Consider the following 20,477-nt stretch of genomic DNA (forward strand, 5'->3'; position numbering starts at 1 on the left):
CTGGCGAAGTTGTCCTCCCCATTGTGGTCCGTGTCCTTCATGGCCTGGACTCGCTTAATGAATTTCCTCAGGATCTCCTCCTGGCTCATCCTGCCCCGCCGGCCGCCCTGGGGAGCGGGAGCCCCAGCCGCCCGCCCGCTCTCCGTCCGGAGCCCTCTCCGCCGCACGACCCGTCACCCGGCTGCCTGCCTTCCTTCCCTTCCCTGCCTCGCGTCTCCCCCGCCCGGGCCTGCCCGCGGCCTGCTGGCTCCGCTCTGGCTTCGCTCCCGCCCCGCTCACGGCCGCCCGGCCGCCCGCTCCATCCTCCCCTCCCTCCGCCCGACCCTCCCTGGAGCAGCCGACACGGACACGACACGGCCCCTCCTCCTCCACCCCAGCGCACGCGCGGTGCCCGCCCCGCCCCGCCCCCTCCTCTGTGCCCCGCCCCGGCAGCCCTCTGAGCCCATTGGCTCTCCCGACCGCCGCCTCGCCCTATTGGCGGCCGCGCACGCCAATCACCGGCTCGCCGGGCTGCGAGAGAGCGTTCGCTGGGCTCCTCGCCTCGCCCCTCTCCGCCGGCCACCCCCCCGTTTCCCGTGGATGGGACCGCCCGAAGGGCGCCTCATGGAGCGCTGGAAGGGACCACTTGGTGCGCGAGGGGGAGGCTGAGCGCCGTTTCCCGTGGCTGGAGCACAATGGGCGGCGGTGGGTGCCCGCGGCGCCGCGCCGGGAGGCAGCGGCATGTCGGGACTTGTAGTCGCGACTGCGCCGTGTCCCGGGGCTGGGGGCTCACGCAGCATCCCTCCGAAACGCCCGGATCAGAAGGGTCCCGCCACGGGTGGGTATCCCGCAGCCCTGGGAAGTGCCGGGGGGCCCCTGCGGCGGCGGTGCCGAGGCGCGGCGGCGCTGGACGCCGGGCAGCGAGCGGGAAGATGGCGGGGCGGGACAGGGCAGGGGACGGGTACGGGCGCAGACACCTGGCCGGGGATCGCTTCCCGGGTATTTGTATGTATGTATATTACATATATATGTGTGTGTGTTTGTATATTAATTATATATATATATTCAAGTGTATATTCTTTATGAGTTCTATATATGTGTGTATATATTTGTATGTGTGTGCTGACAGACAGACAGATAGATAGGTAGACAAGTAGATAGATAGGTAGATAGATAGATAAGGATGTCCGCAGGCGAAGCTGAATGATGGAAGTGCCGCCCGCAGGTGTCCGCGGGCTCAGGGCCGGTGACAGGCGGGGAGGGTCCCGCACCCCTCGGCACCGCAGCGAGAGAGCTCAGACACTCCGAGCCTTCCTATTTTAAACATAGCCTAAAACCTCTTCCTTACGTAGTGTTGGAGGATTTGGCAATGTGCTATTTCGTTCTTATATGTTATATGGAAAAGTTAAACGGCTTCATGTTTGGTGTCCTGATGACATTTATATCTTCTGCTTACATAAAACAATTGTAGAGGTGTGAGTATGCATAGCTTCATATAGCTTAATAAATATCTCAAGTGGAGTCTTTTAAAATGTAATTTTATTGGTGAAGATCTACACGGCCTTGGGTGATGCTGTTGACCCAATAAAACTTTGTCACACAGGCAGATAATAAAGATCCAAGCTGAGAAGCAAAACCTGGCTAAGTCACTTCTTCCCAATCACCAGTTCTTTACTCCTCATTCCCTGTCCCGGGAGTGTGTGGCGCTTGCAGTCACACCAACAACCCCTGTCAGACAGGACATCGAACCAGCTCAGGGAACTCACTCAGCTGCAATATAACCCCATAGAAAATCGGTGTGTTTTCTTCTCTGATCCTTCCATTAATCTGGCTTTGTTACCTGCAAAGAAACCTACAAAAAAGCTTGGTCTTCCTGTGTTGCTGTAAGATATTATTGTTTTAGAAGGCTGCCAAAGCATACCACCTTCCCACCAGAATTAGTACAATGGCACATTACCACCCTCAGCCCAATTCAGTGCCCACCAACTCACCATCTTCCTAGTGGAGGAAAGTTTTGAGACATGGCATAGGAGCCTGAGCTGCAGCTGCTGCTGCATGGACACACATTTCCTTCTCCTGCATCTGCTACAGACGCAGCCATCTCTGGCAGAGGGGTAGGCTGGAAAATTGAGAGGCTTAGCATCTTCTCATGACTTGCTGCAGACTTCAGCATCTTATTAAGGGGTTGGGTTTTTTAGCTGTTGATGTTCAGCTAATATATAGGAGACATAAGGACACATGAAGGAGCTGGGAAAGGGCATCAGTTCTGTGCTGAGGTTTAGTGAAGCCTGAGCACTCCACATAAACACATTAGCTGTCAAAGATCAGTCTCCTCTCCATATCCTTTGCACCAGCTTCCATAATAAGCTAATCAGTTGGGCCTGGAGAGCCACTGCTTTTCTTGTTTTAATTCCTCTCTTCCTTCTTTTCCTTCTCCAAACATCATTTTCTACAATACCAAATGCATCTTTAAAGGGAAAGACAGAAATCAGAGAGACCAGAGACCAGAAGGATAGCTGGGACTTGGATCACCAGATAGTTTTTCCATGTCACCTTGATGGATTTCCACCTGCTTAGGAAGGTTGCTGTTTGCTCAGCAGTTCTCCTGGCAAACCTGCTCCCAGTGCCAGATGTCAGGTAACTTCAGAAAAGTGATACTTGAGAGTACACAACCAATTAATGAAGTTTTGAATGTTACATGGTTTTCTTCATTTATTCACACAACTGAATTATAGAGGAGGAAAAGAAAGATCATAATGGATCTGATACTGTTATTGCTTGACATAGAAAGGACCAAGTTGTCAGTCTGGCTTCATTCACAATCTGCAACAGAACTGTTATAAACTGTTGTAAACCAGCAAGTGTAACCGTGGCCTTTCATTTGGTTAAACTGATAAGAAGGTTATACAGACTCAGAATACAAAAAAAATGTTGAATGTGTCATAAAAAAATTGGCTTGTGTCACTAGCCAAAATAAAGGTATATATGAAACAAAGAAATTAGGAATAGCGTGCAGAACTGTGCCTGGCACTGTCTGCCTGTGCATGTGTACCTGTACCCGTGAGAGCCACAAACCAAATTGCACCAGTTTTATTTCCCACAGCCCTGCAAATGCTGCATTAGGTTGTCTCATGTCTGTGCTATGAACAGACACCTAAAGCCTCAGCAGCAAAAATAGCACTTTAACTCAGACTTTTGATCTGAGGCTCATACTATCTGGGTTAACCCCAGACATCTGACCACTGCAGCATGTGTGCATGAGTGCATATTTGTGTAGCTGTAGGAGAGGGGTGGAAAAACAGACACACAGCATGAATTACTCACCCTATAGATAGAACAGGAAGTTTCAACCCAAATCTGTAGAAGAAAACTCTAGTTTTGTCTTAATAATCCATACAAGTATGGTCCTTGAAGAAAAGTAAGTAGATTGCCTACAGCTTCTCTGCTATAATCTCGTTTTGCCTTGCCGTGCACTACTCCAGCTGCTGCAGGGAAGGAAGACAGTTTTTTCTATTCCAAGGTGACTTTTCATGTTCCCACAAGGTAAGTATGGTGTAAATTGGTAAATGCGCTTCCTGGCCTGCATACCATGGTGCTGCACATCCCAGTTTACCAGTCTTCAGAGGTTTCCCTCAAGCTGAGATGGAGCACAGGCTCATGTCAAAGCTGTGTGGCTTCAATGCCTCTGTGGCTTGGAGCTGTGTTCAAACTCAGCACACATATCTACCTAAGAGTGTATTTCAGAAAGAAATCAAAGAACTGGGGTGGGAGGGAAGGGTGAAAGGGTGCCCACCTCTGAGTAAGGGCACAACCTCCTACAGTTTTAATTCCTCCTTTGTCCATCAAAATAAGACCTTGTGTATTCCTTGTAGTTTCATGTGACTACATTACAATAATTGCTCACTTTGCCACTGGTTTCTTTGCAATTCTCTGCAGATTCATAGACTTCCACTATTTGGAGTAATGCAAAAGAACCATAATGTACCATAACACTTCATGATGTTGTATAATTAATAATGTAATACTGAAATTGTAATTAAATTATGATCAATATATCCTATACATGAAACCACAATTAATTTTATCTATACTGGGTGTCTGAAAAGTTTTTGTAATCAAAATTATTTAGGATAAAAAATAGATGCTAGCATTTCTAGATTTCATAATAATGCTCCTGAAATATATTTTAAGTGCAGTTAATTGGAAGTTTTCTAAAAATGTGGTGTTTCAATGGAAAATGCTGTTTCTGTAAAAGTTACATTTTCCACAGGAAACAATTCTGCCAATGTTTTTCTGCTTTCTGACAAAAACAATGCACTGTTATACTTACAGATGCAGAAATGTCTTTACCATTGAAGTCAGCACAACTTGGGTTAGGGACTTAGCACATGAAAGAACTGGAGCATGGAGTATAAATGCCAGGAAGCTGTTGAACAGCTCAAGGGTACACATAAAAACTAAGTCCAAGTGAAACATTTGTCTTTGATCTGACGAACTGAAATGCAATGTGTCTTTCCACAAATGTCAAAATGTTTCATACTGCTTGAAAATAGTTAAATGAAACATTAAGGAATATCAGGATCACAAACTCTTTGTATACTCATCCTCAAAACATTTCAGTATCTAGTCACTTTTGTTTCCGAAGAGAATAAAAATAATGTATCAAATTTTCTGGGTACAATTTAACCACTTAGATGATTAGTAACAAACTAAAAGACAGCAACCCCCCACAGAGTCTCAAAATTCTAATTTTGAAAACAAAAGGCATTGTGGACAATAGATCTGTGTAAAATACATAGTATCTTTGGTATACTACAAATAAATTTATTTTCTGATTTAAACCTGAAACTAATCTCATTTTAAATGAGTCATAAAGACCTGATCAGTGTCTGTATAACATGTTCCATTCATACTCATTAAGTGCCATGTGACTGCTGGATTTCTTGACATTTGCCTCTATTACTCTCAGTTCAGCAATGACAGACCCCTCTAAATACCACTGAAAATACTCCTACTACAATTTAATTTTACCTGGCTTGGTTAGTTTTTACTATTTATTTACCATCATCTGGGATTCATTGTGTGATACTGCTAAAACACTTCAAATGTGACATTTCTTAGGCAGGTAGTAAATATTTTAGACCAGAATTACTGAGTTTCATGATCAGTGCATATTTTGGAATCCCGTTTAAGTGTAACATACACCCCCCACACCCAATACAAACACAGTTTCAGTACATAGAAGAAACTTTGTTCTTGCTGCAGCACTTACTGAAGCACCATTGAGGTTTAAAGCGGTTTTTAGGTATTGCTAGCATGCAACTGAAACAAAAATAAGAGCGTGCATTATGATCATAAGCATAATCTTCTACCATGACCAGTTTTAAAAAGCAAATAGCTATGAAATACTGTCCAGAATTAAAATGTTGCTTTTTTTCTTTTTTTTTAAAATTTCATTTAATTAAAGATTGTTGACTGAGGTACTTCTTTGATTTTTGTGAGTGGAAAAAAAATAAGTTTCAGAATACAATCAAGATTTTCTTCAAGTTTTTAACAATATTAAAATGAATAGGGTATGGGTTTCAAATTAATTGCTGTGTCCCCTTTTGATAGCTGCTGTTCGACAGCCTCACTGTAAACCCATCCCTGAGAGGCCCAATGACTGTTACTTATCCACGTCACTTTTAATGCAGTAGGAGACCTGCTTTGTGTTATTGGATCAGGAAAATCAGGAGCCATTTTCCATCTGTATCTTTTGACCTTATTAATACTGGACATAGAATTTCTGAACTCTGTCTTGTGCCTCGGCTGTGCCTCTGACCCAGGGTGACGGGGCGTGGGTTGCTGCGGGCCAGCTGCAGCACTGCGGTGGGCTGCTCCTCATTTGCCTCCTTGTGACAAAGCTTTCCTCGAGGGTATTCCCCGGGCACAGCCGCAGCACATCTGAAATGGAAATAGCGGCAGAAGGTAAGCCTGTGTGCAGGCCATGCTAGGTATCTGTGCTCTCAAACCTTTGCCTGCTAGTATCAGAAAGAGCATAGTTTAAAAAATTGGTGTGTTTAAAAGACACCAGGGAAGATTCTGAATGTGATTTTGAAGTGCATAATTGAATAAAAATGAAGTTTGCAGTATCCCTTGGAAAAAAAAATAAAAAAATCTTAGTATGAAATTTTGCATTGATGAATTCCAAAGGTTGCTAAAAACTGAATGAGCTTTGCTTTATTTGTCTTGTTCAGTTATTATGAATCAGCCTCGAGAACAAAAGAATTAACCAGTTCTATTTCAGGGTTCATATCTACTAGCATAGCAACATTTGTATCATCCTTAAATAAACCTTAGACTTGTTTGTCTCTAGTTTAACATTTATCAGTACACATTAAAGGATTTCCACTTCGCTAAAATGCATCTTTACTGAAAATAGAACAAAAAAATTGCCAGACAGAATCTGAGCCAAAATTATTAAATGCTGCTTTTTTACCTGGCATGAGCATTCTCTGGATGCACATACTATTCCATTTTATTCTGAAAAACCTATTAAAATAATAACAAAGACAGAGACTGATAATGCATTAGATGGGCTGGTGAAACTGGGCACCCTAAGAGTCCCTCCTGTGAAATGCCTACTGTTATGACCATTTGTAGTCATAATGGCCAGTTCAGATTCTCAACTATTTTGTAGATTTAAAAAAAAAAATATTTTTAATAGTCTCTTAAGGGAAATAGTAAGTTTGGGAAACATTACCAGATGGGAAGGGAAAAAAAAACCAAACTAAAGATACCACTCCCCCTCAAGCCCACAGAAATTATACTATAGGGAACCACCCTATATATGACCAGTTCTGTTTATATATTAACTTCAAACAAATATGGGTACAGTTCTGACTTTATTATCTAACATGAGTTTTCTCCCAGCAGTTCAGTGAAAGGTTTGCTGTTATATCTGTGCATTATTGCAAAGTGACATAAGCCCAGCATATACTGTGTCCAACAATATTCATATTTCATTATCAGAGAGCACAACAATAGTTCCATTGTGTAGGGCAGCTCTCCTTGGAGGTGGAAGGAAGGCTGCACACAAGCTTCCAGAGTGGTCCAGAAATATGATGGTGACACCAGACTGGCTCATGTAAACAGGAAATCAAACCAGGATGTAAACTGGACTGCTTCCATATTCAGTAATATTTAGCTAAAAATAAACAGTTTGAATAGAGATAGGAAAGCAAATTCTCTCTGCAAACTATTTTTTCAGCTTGAATTTTTCAAGACCTGATAGAAAATTTCAAATAAAAAGAGTGTTGATGTTGCTCTATCAATATGTCTGTAATGAGATTGCAGCAACTTCCAGAGGGCCTGTTAGAGTGAAAAAGACAATGGAAAGTCTCTTTCCAGAGAATAATAAGGACTTAGAGATGAAGACTGAAAAGGGATACAATTGATCTATATCAACAGATTAAAAAAATCAAGAAGAAGTTCTACTTAAGCTAAAAGACAATGTAACCATAAGAATAAATAAATACAGACCATGAAATCTAGAACTGTTGAGTCATCTCATTCTGAGAAGAATAAGGGGTTCTCAATCAGCACACAGAGTGAGGAGGAGAAGCTGGAGGTTTGTTTGTAAGAGTATTATCTAATGCTATTGTTGTCTTCAAGACTGTGTGGAGTTCACCTAGGAGTTCCTCTGCAGTCTCCTAAGTTCCTTGTGAATTCTCTGACTGTTGAAATTAGGCCAAACTGCTCTCCAACTTTAGGAATAGGTGAATATAGGGTAAGAACTGGAAAAGAACAGCATAAGTCACTAAGTCCAAGCTCCTGCCATCATATGTAAACCTGAATATAATCTAATTAATAACACTGTCAAGCTTCATCTCCAAATAAATCACATTATTTGCCTCCACTGGCCACACAAGATGACTGTTCCAAAACCTCAGTGTTATAATTCTGGGAGGTTTTTCTTATTTTCAACCTCAGTTTTTCAAGGGTATTCTGTTCAGCACAAAATACCTCTTCATCACAATCATCTTTGTTTTACTATATTAGAAAAGTTATGCTTTTGCTCTATTCTTACGCCTAAACTGCTCATCATTTCTAGCAGGGTTTTTCATAGCTGGAGAGTCAAATTAATTTGTTAAGATGAATCAGTCTTTCTTGGACAGGGAAGATTAGTTATGTGCCAAGTTCCAGATTATTGAAAAACTTCCCTAACCTCTGCATCTGCTTGCTGAGGATGAAGGCTAAAAGATACAATGAGTGTCTAGTGATTAGTGATAGTAATTCTAAAGGAAAATAAGGAAACAAAGGAGGAAACTTTTTGGTTAGAGTTTCACTGCTGGTCAGCAAGAGCAGTATATCACTTCCCAGAGCTATGCTTGCTGCCTGAGAGCAGCAGCAAGGAATGGCTAAAGGTTCTCTAATGGGTGGCTGTCCTTATTCCCACCTGGAGTATTGCATCTGGCTCTGAGGTCCTCAGCACAAGAAGGACATAGACCTGTAGGAGTGAGTCCAGAACAGGGCCACCAAGATGGTTAGAGGAATACAGGACCTCTCATACAAGAAAAAGTTGAGAGAATTGGGATTACTCAAGATGGAGGAGAGAAGGCTTTCATGTGATCTAATTGTGGTCTTTCAGTACCTGAAGGGAGCCTACAAGAAAGATAGAGAAAGACTTCTTACAAGTCCAGGTAGTGATGGGATATGGGGGAATGGATTCAAACTGAAAGACAGTACGTTTAGATTAGATATTAGAAGGAAGTTCTTTGCGATGTGGATGGTGAGACACTGGACAAGGTTGCCCAAAGTTGTGGATGCCCCATCCCTGGGGCAGGCCAAGATGAACGGAGCTCTGAATGACCTGGTCTACTGAAAAGTGTTCATGTCCATAGCAGGGGGGTTGGAACAGTATGATCTTTAAGCTCCCTTCCAACCCAAAACATTCATAGCACATTCCGTTAACAGCTAATCAAGGCTTTGGCATTGCCACAGACTATGTGACATTGGAATAGGACCCAGAAAGCAAATAAGCCAACTGACCTAACCTTCAAGGAGGGCTCTTTCATGAGAAAACAGTCTACATGATCCAATCATGTCACCTCAGGCCCACTGGAAATGTTGGATTAGTAAATAAATAAGGTGCCCAGTTTTTTCTCCCCCTGAATGTAGAACTTCCCTAGAAACTTGGAGGCTGTGGAAGGAGAAAAGCCCTGACATACTTGGCCATGAGCCAAACATCTTGATTCAGGAGTCACAGTTCTGACCTGGAGACACACAAAGGATATCCTGGATGGCAGAGGTAGATTTTAAGTGACTGCCATTAGAAAGAGGAATCACATATAGTAGAGGTGCTGCATGCTCTCATTCATATGCAGGCTCTGAGGGGAAAGGATTTTTACACCATCTAGAAGCTGATGAGAAGGTGTAAATGCAAACTCTGTGACAAGGCCTTCAATGGAACTGCCCTCCAGTGCAATGAATTTTATTTGAACCTCCACCCTCTTCATAGTCTCAGGTCCCCAAGGACTGTCTTCTTACTTATTCAGCCTTCTGCCACCAAAAAGTTCATTAGCATATTCTTATTTTGATCATAAATGAAGGTGATTAATAGTATCATTGAATGAACCTGTGCTCATGACTGAATTCTGAGAAAATCCACTTGCAAAACAAACAAATCCAGAAAAGCAAAAATTCTAGCATGAGACTTCCAGTAGTTAAAACTGTTCCATTTTCATAGTATGGACTTCAGGCTCCTTAGCTTCACAGCAAACTAAAGTGGATGATAAAATCTGTAAATATGAACTAAAATAGAAAGAGGAAGACAAGAATGATTCAGAGTGATCCAGTTGTGATAAAAGGAAATCTGCACGAAGAATGAGAGTAAAATACAATGCAGCTGTTACATTTCAGCATCACTTATTGAAGAAAATTAATATCAAGCTCTTTTAAAATTATCCTTTTTCCTCCTTTTATTTAGCTCTTATGTACAAAAATGCAGTAATTGCTTGAATGAATGAGTCATAATACTATTTCGCACATGTATTTAACTATAATTTTCAAGCATGCACTCTTAAAAGTGCTAAGACCTCAGCATTAACATAACTTGCTTGCAATATTGATTGTATGTATGTTTGCTAGTTAATTACTTAATTTTGAAACTGCTCACTGTTTTATTGTTCCTGGTTGTTCTACCAATTTATACTTCTGGCAAGCATCAATTTCTACTCTTCACAGAAGAAACTTTATTTGATTAGAGCCAGAAACCATTCTATTTGGTTGTATTTTCTAAGTGCAACATGTTCTCTGTACATGGTATAAATTATATACCTGCTACATTGCCAGATGTACATTGCCTACAGTCAGTAGGCATTCTTCTGCAAACATAGAGGGGGTTGTTCTTTTCACATCAATATTAACCATCTCAATCAAAATGCAAAATTCACATTCACTGCCATCTGGATGGCTGTAAATACAAAGTCCCTGAACAGTACTGTCCAGAGACTGTATTTATAAATGAAGAACGGCTTTCCCTCCTTTACTGATGTAACTTCAGAAACAAAATCAGCAAGATAAAAATCACCATAAGGTGATTATAGCATATACTAAGCATTTTCAAAGCATTTATGTCAAAGAATTTAACAGGATGTAAATTATTAATATCAAGGAAAAAATAATGCATAAGTATGCGGGCAGAGCAAAGATAAAAGTTGTGCCTTCCGTTACAGAGAGCATCAACCAGATCGAAAGTATGCATGATGGAGAACAAACTTGAGTATTTCTAATTTACAGTGGCAATAATCACAGCCAATGTACAAAACAAATAAGAGGAAAATTTCTTCCACTAGTGTTTTTTCAAGTTACAACCCTGTGAAAGATGCACTGCCCAGACTGTTAGAATTTTTTACAAATTGGTATGGTGTCAGTGTGTTGGAAAGATGTATCTGCTAAGAAGCCAGGAAGTCTCCCAGAACAAGATACAGAACTGACAAACATATAATAGATCAAATCTGCTATATATACATACAGGCTGTCTTATTAGAAATACCAGCAAAATCCATTAGCAACTCTTTCGATTATATTATTTTTCTCCCAAACAACCAAGAACCAAGAAGCCTTTAACATAAAGCACTTACCATTTTTTCCATAATCTATCTGGCAGTCAATGAGTAGGTAATAGCATATCTGAATGCTTTGAATACTAAATACAAAAGTAGATAAAGCCAAAATATTCTCAAGTCTACACACAACTTCTAAAGTAGAATGTGCAAAAAGTTATCTGTACTCATGGTTTAAATCTGCTTTTAATTTTGGCCTTTACTTGCATTATACAAATCCAGTCAAGTCGACAGTCACATTCTATAAAACTGGTATAACCAAATAAACAGCTTTTAAATATGCTCAGCAAAATTCACCATTCCTGAAAAGCCTGATCTCTGGTTAAGTGCAAATCTACATATTGCTTGAGTTGTTTTTTGGTTTTGCTTTGTTTCATTCTAAATGAAACATGAATAGTTGTCTTCTATACTGCTCACAAAAATGGAGAGCCTCAGGAGAGCAAACACTCAGCAGGATTTCTATTAAGAGGTTTCTCAAATGCAGATCTCAGCAGCACTGCTCAGCCCATGCCAGAGCATGGGCACAGCATCTTGGGATTGTCTCCTGCATGTACTTCAAAGGCAGGGATCCAGCTGCCTAATTGTGTATCCATTTAATTAATCTCCCTTAGAGACAGCCCAGAGAAACCATTGCTAAACTTACTGCTCACTGTCCTGAAACCAGTTTTTAAGCAGGATTGCCATGCAGACCTTCAATACTCTGAACTAATACCCTATACTGATTCAAACAGAAGAAACAACAATAAGCAGGAGAATTTGTAGACATGAAGATAAATGTGGTAAAATGAGGAAGAGTCAGCATGGCTTTTGTAAAGAGAAGTTGTGCTTCACTTATCTACCAAGGTTCTCTGACATGTCAATAAAATGTTGGCAGCACAGATCTCTTTGATACCATCTGTCTGGATTTCCAGAAGACACTTAAAAACTTGCCTCTCTTGAGGCTCTTGAGGAAGCTAATCAGACATGCAGAAATGTCCTACATGTGTGAATGAAGTCCTACATGAAGTCCACACTGCCCAACACAGATCACAAAGGATCAGAAAACAGTGTCAAGAAGGGATAAAAATATTTGCTGATGGAACTGAATTAGTCAGTGATACAGACTATGACTGATTGCAGACTCATGTAAGGACTTCTTACCATGTAATGACTAGGGAACAAAAATGCACTGTAGAGGAATGTAAAATGAGGACAAACATTCCTACAAAACACTACAAAAGGAATCATGAGTATAAAATATTCTTTTTCTCTTGCATAAATACGTGACATATCCACATCTTCAGCAGTGTTTATAGTTATGTATCCATTTGAAGACAGATATAGAAGTCCTGTAAAAGATAAAGATAAATGCAACAAGTAGGATTAAAGACATGGAGTGATTACAGGATGAAAAACAATAAAATAAATAAAGGGTTAAAGGGTTTTGTTTGAAAAAAGAAAACATATACTAGAGAACAGTAAAACCAGGAGTGGCCTGGTTTAATAAGGTGAGTAGGAAATAACTGTTTCTTTCAGCCCAAAATCTGAAGATATCAAATGAAGCTAGAAGATGCCAGTCTCCAGGCAAACAAGAGACTCTCCACTCATCACATTATTACCCAATAGAACTTGTGCTGGGACATTGTGGACGCTAAAAATGTATCTGAATTCAAAATAAGATTTTGATAAATTCATGGAAGGACACCTAGGACTATTCATTACAAATCCACATCAAATAGTTTAGGAAGTCACAGAATTACTGATCAGCAGACACTCAAAACATATTTTGGGAAGGGCTTCTAGAGGGCCTTATAACCTTCTCAGGAAACTTACTTGGTAGTCACAATTGGAAACAAGGTGCAGAGCTAGATGAAACCGCTCCTACCCATATGCAATTTTTAAAGTTAGAATATGAGTTATGCACTATCAGTTTTGAGTCACTGTGCACAGAAGTAATCTGTGCTTCACCTGCAGAATAAAACTGGAATTCCTGAGCTGTGCCATCAAATTGTGCACATACATCTGCACTTCTTGGAGAAACATCAAGCCTGTCTACACATGGAGCCACAATCTCCAATGGGTTATGAAAGGGTTTCTAACATATATCAAGCCTCTCCTCACAACTGCGCACACTCACTGTCATTGCACAATTGTCAGATTTCTCAGGAAACTTGTTGTTGCATACCTCTAAATCTTAGATAAATACACAGTTTCTCTCTATTGTGACAGACAATTTATAAATGAGAAATAATTTATGCTCATGAGAAAACAGAAGGATGGTATTCCTATTTGGAATATTTTATCTGGAGTGAATGTGGCTTCTCTGACTTGAACCACAGTTTTTATATCATTTGGTGGTTCCTGTTTTCACTGTCTGCGAATGAGTGGCCTCTTTGTCTCTGTTTGGTGGTGGGACCTAAAGGTTTGCTAGACAGTTACATTTCCTTACCTTCACCATTTTTGTTGTCACAGTTCACAGTCCTATAATGAGAGGTGATTGAGTTCATAAGAGCACCCTCAAATTTCTTTTTGTCAAAATGATCTTCCTGGACCATACTGCACACGTGACTGAGGCTCTTGAGTGCAGAGGGGTGGTTTTGTAGTGAAGTACACCAAGATAGGGCCTTAATCATGTTTATTTGCCTTAGTGTTTGCTTTGCTGTTTCAACACAGTTTTCCCAGTCTGTTGACCTCCAAATAATAAAGGCTGCAAGTGCATTTATGAGCCCTCCATAACATTTAAATATCTCAAATTCCTGGAATATTTAATGTTTTATATGAAAGAACTTTATCATAAATAATGTTTAATGCTATGCTGTTGTTATTAATTGCCTTGCTGACTAAAGAATTATTTAGCCGAATTTCATGAATAAAACTTCCCTCTGTATCTGAGGGATTGTTTTTAGATTATGCTAAGTGTATTGTGCTGTGCCTTGATCCTACATTTTATTGTCTGAAAGAGAGTGAGACCTGTTTGACAAAAAGTAATGTAAGCCTCCAGTTTTACATTCAATTGCAAGCTATATTTTCCAATCTTTTTTTCTCATAGAGAAAGGTTTTCTCACAGAAAAGCTGATAGCAGGGATACCAAACCTTGCTTAAGAATATTTTCTAGGAATTGTTTATACAATTTACCTCACCAGAGCTTGTCCAGATGGTTTTCCTTGCTGTCCTATCATTGTGTCTCACTTCAAAGCTCTTGTAGACACATTATGATTTTCACATGTCTCAAATAAATATTGAAAGTTTTCTTACTGTTACTAATGTGATTTTCACCTGGGGGGTGGGGTGGGGCTGATGCTTTGGGCTGTTTCTGAAAGAACGCAGATAAACTTTCTGACATATAATAACAAAGTGAAATAATTCATTCTCTGCTTGAGCATAAGTTTGCTCCCACAGTTGAGTGTTCTCCATTTGCTCCATTCCTGCCACAAGGCTGCTCCAAGGGCTGCTGGTGAAGTAGCTTAGAAACCTGTTTGACACATGTTAATGAATTATCAGACTTTCCAGCTCACACTCTGCTTTCAGTAGTCAGCTCAGCAGAAGCAGTCAATCACCAAAAACCTGGAGCCTTCATTGATTTCAACTGCTTGGCTTTTCTAAAAGGAAATATATATGGATATAGATATTTATTATCGATTCCTCTCACTTTATCTCCTAAAAGCTTAAGCAATTAATCAGTAATGAACATCCTCCTTTATACTTTACAGTCAGATTTTAAGCTGAAAAATAACCTGAATGAAAACACGTGTTGATTGCAGACACCCCCAGTAGCAGCTGCAATCCAGCTTCTGTGGGAGATTCTTCTGCAGCCAGCACCAGGACAGGGACAGTGTGAGAGCAGATGTTTGTGGCTTTGTGTCCTGTATAGGGTTTCTGCCACAGGAGATCAGCCCTTGTCTCACCAGCTCTGTGAGGAGGAATGGGGGTAGCCAGCATGAACACTCATTTGGATCCACCACCAGAAAAGGGCTACAGGGAATTACTGATAGTCCTGCTGGAGTGTAGCTGGCCCTCGCTTTGGGTGTTGTTTATTTAGAGTATATTGGGAGCTGCTGAATTCAGAATCTCCTCTTTGTGGCACAGCCACAAGAAGTGTAGGCTTAGGACTTAAGAACACTAATATTAGGATATTCTGATATGCACTTTTATTCTGTCATTACCAATAATTTGCAAAGGCAGGAACAAAATCAATCTCATAAATAGCATAATCTGTCTTGGCAGAAAATGCACATAGAGGCATCAATATTTTAAAATAATTCCAGCTTCTACATGAAAAACTGTGAAGCATTTGTCTCAAGAAAAAAAAAAAATTAAATAGTTTTCTGGAGGTCAGGTAATTTTTTTACATATTATTACCTCATAATTTAGTAAAATACAGATTATGGCCTATGAACATCAAATACTTGATCTTCTCACTCCTTTTGTTGACATTTTTCTGTACGTTGCTTATGATATACTTCTCTAATGCAAACTTCTTCCTTTTGACCTAATAGTGATCTCAGCTGCTTTTCTCAGAAGAATCTACCTTTCAGCAATGTTTATGACAAAATATTTTCAACTATTATTTTGTTGCCACCTTTTGATTTCATCATTCACAATGGGTTATGATTGGTGATTACTAAATGTAGATTTCTACTCGCTAAGACTTTAATTTCCACTAAAATAGAATAAAAAATGTTTAATGACTGAAGCTTTAAAAAGCCAGATGTTTTAAAGAAATATTTCTTCATTTTAAAACAAACATTTATTAGACAGATGGAGAGAACATTTTGAAGTTAATTTTTCCATCAGGACAAAGAGTTCAACAAAACTGTAATTTTTTCCAACAATACCAGTTGAAATAGGATAAAATCACAAGGGTTAGAAATTGAGTGTAAAAAATATAGATCTGATGAATGAACCTGAGATGTTAATGTGCATCCAACTACTAGTAACATACATTAAAACCCTTCCCCATTTCCTTTTCCCCTCAAATGCAACATGGGCAATTTATAGGTAATAGCCTCTCACCAAAATGGCAGGTTAAAGATTACTCAGTCACTAAAAGGCTTCATATTAAAAATTTGACTGTTTTTACACTTTGTTTTTGGGGTTGGTAAGTTGTGTTCACAGACATCAAAGACTGAATTTCAATGAACTTTTTCTGTTTCTGTCCAAAATTTCAGTGAAAAACTATTACAACATTTTTTGATCAGGGCAGGTCAGGTCACAGTCCAGCTGGCTCCATGCCTCCCTTTAGCCTGTCCCTAAGTGGCCAGTAGTGGAGGTTAAGGGAATGAATGCAAGAGATGAGACAGACCCACAGCCAGGTCACCCACAGGCACTGGCACTGTGCAGCTGGGGACATCCTTAACTGGAGTTTATACGTTGACATCCTGTCCTAGTTACCAAATAGTATCTGAGAGTGTTGCAGCTCCTTGACATGATACATTTCCAGTCCAAAACATTCTATGGTATCTAGTTCTGCAGCATAATTATATGTTACCTGGAAAAGTACATCCCTTTGTTCATTTTAAATCTGTTGCCCAACAGGATTTCACTTGATTCCTCCTAAATCCTTGTATCACCAGAAAATTATGCCTAACACCCGTTGTATTCACAAGTTTAGAGTTCTCTCTCAAATTCCTCCTTACATTTTCTTCTGCAAGCCAGTCAGTTCAAAACTATTTTGAGTTTCTTCTTACAGAAGCTATTACATCTGCTCAGTGTTTGAATTTTTCAGCTGTCATCTTTGAACTAGACTATCCTGAATAATTCATTACCATTCCCAAACTAATCTCTACATATCCAAGATTGTTCATGGGCAGTAACTGAGTAGTGTCCATCCCAGTAGAGATACTTTCAGAGACTCATTATAATATCTTTCATTGTGAAGACAAGAATTCTGAAGAGAACTTTTTCTTTCATTATATGATACTTCAATTTCTCTCAAATACTTTGGTGAGGGACTTAAGCTTTAAAAATCTGAAAACACCAGTATACCTACTATAAACACTGGGTGAACCTTGCCCATTGACCTCCAGCATCTCCAGTAACTTTATGAAACACTACATCAGGTACAGAGGTTTTGCTGATTTTTCTTCAGCATACCAATCTGAATGTAGTGTTTACTTTTTTGTATTCTTTTGTATAGTTTCCACCAATATATTCATATATACTTTTTTCTCATATGCCTTTTCTCTTTTAGAACAACATCTGTAGGGAAAACATCTTGTCATTTTTTGTGCTCTATGCAAAACAAGCCAAAGGAACTTTAATAAAAAATTAATAAAACACATTTTCAGAGCTTCAAGGGCAAGTTTAACTGCAGAGAGGCTAGAAGGCCTTTTGAAAGTAATTCAAAGCCAATGGAGTCTTTTTGCAGCTCCAAAGATTTCCAATGCCTTTAGATGATTTGGTCACTGTGTGTTTGAAGCAAAGAAAAATTTGCAGCCAAGGCTCTGTGGTAGAAAAGGCTTCTGACTGGTTATAAAGTTCCCCATGAGGCTGATCCTGTTCTGTAGAGTTCCAAGACTTCCTACTAACTTCAGCAAGCACAGAATAAAGCTACACCATCCCACTACTGCTTTGGGAAACAAAGCCCATTTCAAGCTGAAGGAATCCTTTGTGAAGACGAATCCTATGCCATGTTTTGGGAGAACCAAATCTCAAAATCCTTCCTCTGGAAAACTTTCATGTGAAATAACAGCTTAAAGCAATTCTGCAGTAGATAGTAAATGTCTAATTATTAAATTTTAATTATTAAATTTTGATGCAGCATTTTAATAATTATTAAATTAATTATTAAAATGCTGCATCAAGGTAAAGAATGAAAAAGACTAGTCTGGAATTTTATTGGACTTTTTTTCATTTGTAAAATACGTAAATAAGCAGTGACAAAAATGTCAGTACTGACATTTTATCTACCCTTCCTCCTTTTCTTACATATTTTACATTTTTCAAATAACTCCTTATCAGCTCATTTTTTTGAAAAAATGCACTTTATATCTATTTTCCCAATGTTTTGCTGCAAAACTTTTCTGCATGCCCCATAATTTGCACATTAAAAGCCAATTTGCAATGCAAAATTTCATGTTAAATTTAATATGCAATTCAAATTTCCAAAACAATGGCACATACATTAAAAAATACTGCATTTTGAAAATATAATCTTATGTAGGCAATAGATTGCTATTGCACCTACAAAAGAATATCATAAAACTGTGAAACATGTCTTACAAGTCACAGCAAAAAATACATTAGTACTCGAAGCAGTAGTTTGTTTACATTAAAATTACCTCTGAGAAGGTTTACTGGGAAACTGAGTGCTTGGATTTTCCATTAGAGTACTGAGTGCAAGATGTAGAGTTGCTTCCATTTATGTGTGGCTTCTATTCTTCTAAGCCACACAGAAATATCCATTTACTTTGAATTTTCTGTAAAAATCTGACTTAATTTCAGCTGAAGACAGAGTTGTGTGAAACCAATAAATAAGATTGTGTTGGCTGCATGCCTCTGGGGAAGGAATCATCAATTCACACTCAGGAATATGGTACTGGACCTCACCAGGGATGTTTGGAGCTACAGAAAGGCTAAGGGAATGCAGAATTTCCAATCCTGTACTTCACACTGGCCCAGTCACTCCTCATTTAATACCAGAGGATGATTTGTAGAATGATCAAGAGTAAAATCTGGACAGCATCAACTAGCTGGATGAGAATGAAGTGTTATAAAGGTGTTATTGTCATCTAAAAATGACATAAAGAAAAGCAAAAACATTCACACTTTAGCATTCTCTGGTATCCCTGCAATTTAGATAAGATATTGCAGCATCAGTTCTGCAGCCCAGATGTTATATTGGAGATTTTTCTGTAACCATGAGCTGAAAAAAATATCCCTTTTTGTTAATGATTCCTAAAGTTTGGACAGTTGGTAACCCAAATTCTGAATTTGTTGGTAGGCCCACTAAATGCTTCTTTAAATGCCATAGATCCACTGCACATCTGTTTATCTGATAATCCTGTTTCAAAGCATGAGGGGGGACAGAAGAAAAGGGACCTGCAGAAATGTACTTGCTATTTCTGGGAGTGAATTTTGTTTTTCTGAGTTGCTCTTGACCTTTTACTATCCCAGACCTTTTACTACCTGCATTTACCGTTTTTGCACTAAGATCCCTCTACACAGCAATGAGTAAGAGCAAGATGAGCCCAGCCACTTGGTAGAATTACAGTCAATAACTTAAACTGAGATCAAATGTTGGTTACTGGAGTAAATGCTTTTTTTCATTTTCAGCTAGGGAAACTAACATTTCTACAGCATTCCATGTTTCTGAAATACTGAAAACATTTTAAATTGATTAATCCTGTCTGTCATACACATTGAGGTCAAACTTGCTTTTATGGGCAGCAGTATTATTCAGGATTAACTCAGCAGAATTCAGCTTCTTCAGCATTACATGCTAATATAATTTGGCTTTTAGTAATTACAAATATTTTTGAATGAAATGTTGTCCTGATCTGCAAAGCTATTGCTGTGGTCTACAGGATTCCACAGTTTTAGGCAATGGCAGGATCTGCTCATTTTGAGGTTAAGCTTGTGTAAGGGGTAGGTAAAATTTATGCCTGAGACAAATTCACTGAACACAGGTTTTTGCCAACACCACAGGCCCTTGCTACATCTGTTCTACAAGTGCAAAAATTCACAGCATGTTACTGTTCACAGATGTTACTGAATCTCCACCTGGCTCAACTGGTGCAAATACAGGCCAAAAGGGAGGGTTTCTCTTACAGCTAAGGAACAGTGGTAGGCTGGCACACAAAAAGGACAGTGAGCAAACACCACTAACTGGGTCCAATAAAGCAAATCCTCATTCTTCCAAGATTACAACACTTTATCATATTGGATATATATTTAAATAACTGTAGGTTAAAAAAACTGAAACAGTCTCTCCTTAAATTAAATCCAGAAATGAAGAGCATTCATGAGCACAAGAGGAAAACCAAGAAGCAACTAGGTTATTTTATAGCTTGGAAGACTAAACATAGACATTAGGAATATGCTTTCCAAGATAAAGGATGGTTAAACATCAAAACAGCTTAACTTGGAAGGCCATAGACTAGAAAGTCTTTAGGAAATAGGAAGTTTTAAGAGCACTTAAGCATACTTACATTGAGGGTGGTTGAGGATACAGCTGATCAGCTCAGTATAGGGAATGGACCACCAATCTCCTGAATTCCCATACAGCTCCTCAGTACCATAATTCCATAGGGGTGCAGCTCCCCTTAGTCTGGTACAATACAAACAATCCCGAAAGGAAATGACCAACCTGAAATAATTCTGCAACTGACTAAATTAAAGAGAAAGGAAATGTCTGCACAATTTTCTTACTACCTTTTATCTCAAAGTTATGTATTATATTGGGTCAGACAAGAA

The 20,477-nt window shown here is 39.4% G+C and overlaps 1 protein-coding gene and 1 long non-coding RNA gene across 2 annotated transcripts in view; both read right to left on the minus strand.

Moving 5' to 3' along the window:
• PTPN12 (protein tyrosine phosphatase non-receptor type 12) overlaps nucleotides 1–168 on the minus strand; it is a 69,539-nt gene extending 69,371 nt beyond the window's left edge. Inside the window, exon 1 of the mRNA XM_015628204.3 lies at nucleotides 1–168. Within this exon, the coding sequence (XP_015483690.1) occupies nucleotides 1–89 (89 nt within the window). The 5' untranslated portion in view covers nucleotides 90–168.
• A 5,339-nt stretch (nucleotides 169–5,507) lies between these two features.
• On the minus strand, nucleotides 5,508–20,396 carry LOC107204550. The gene is made up of 2 exons (XR_004497372.1): nucleotides 20,213–20,396; nucleotides 5,508–5,922 (listed from the first exon to the last, which is right to left on the minus strand). It is a non-coding gene; the product is annotated as an uncharacterized LOC107204550 (long non-coding RNA).
• Between the last annotated feature and the right edge of the window lie 81 nt (nucleotides 20,397–20,477).

This window comes from Parus major, chromosome 1A (assembly GCF_001522545.3).
Source record: "Parus major isolate Abel chromosome 1A, Parus_major1.1, whole genome shotgun sequence".
In the NCBI taxonomy this organism is placed as follows: Eukaryota; Metazoa; Chordata; class Aves; order Passeriformes; family Paridae; genus Parus; species Parus major.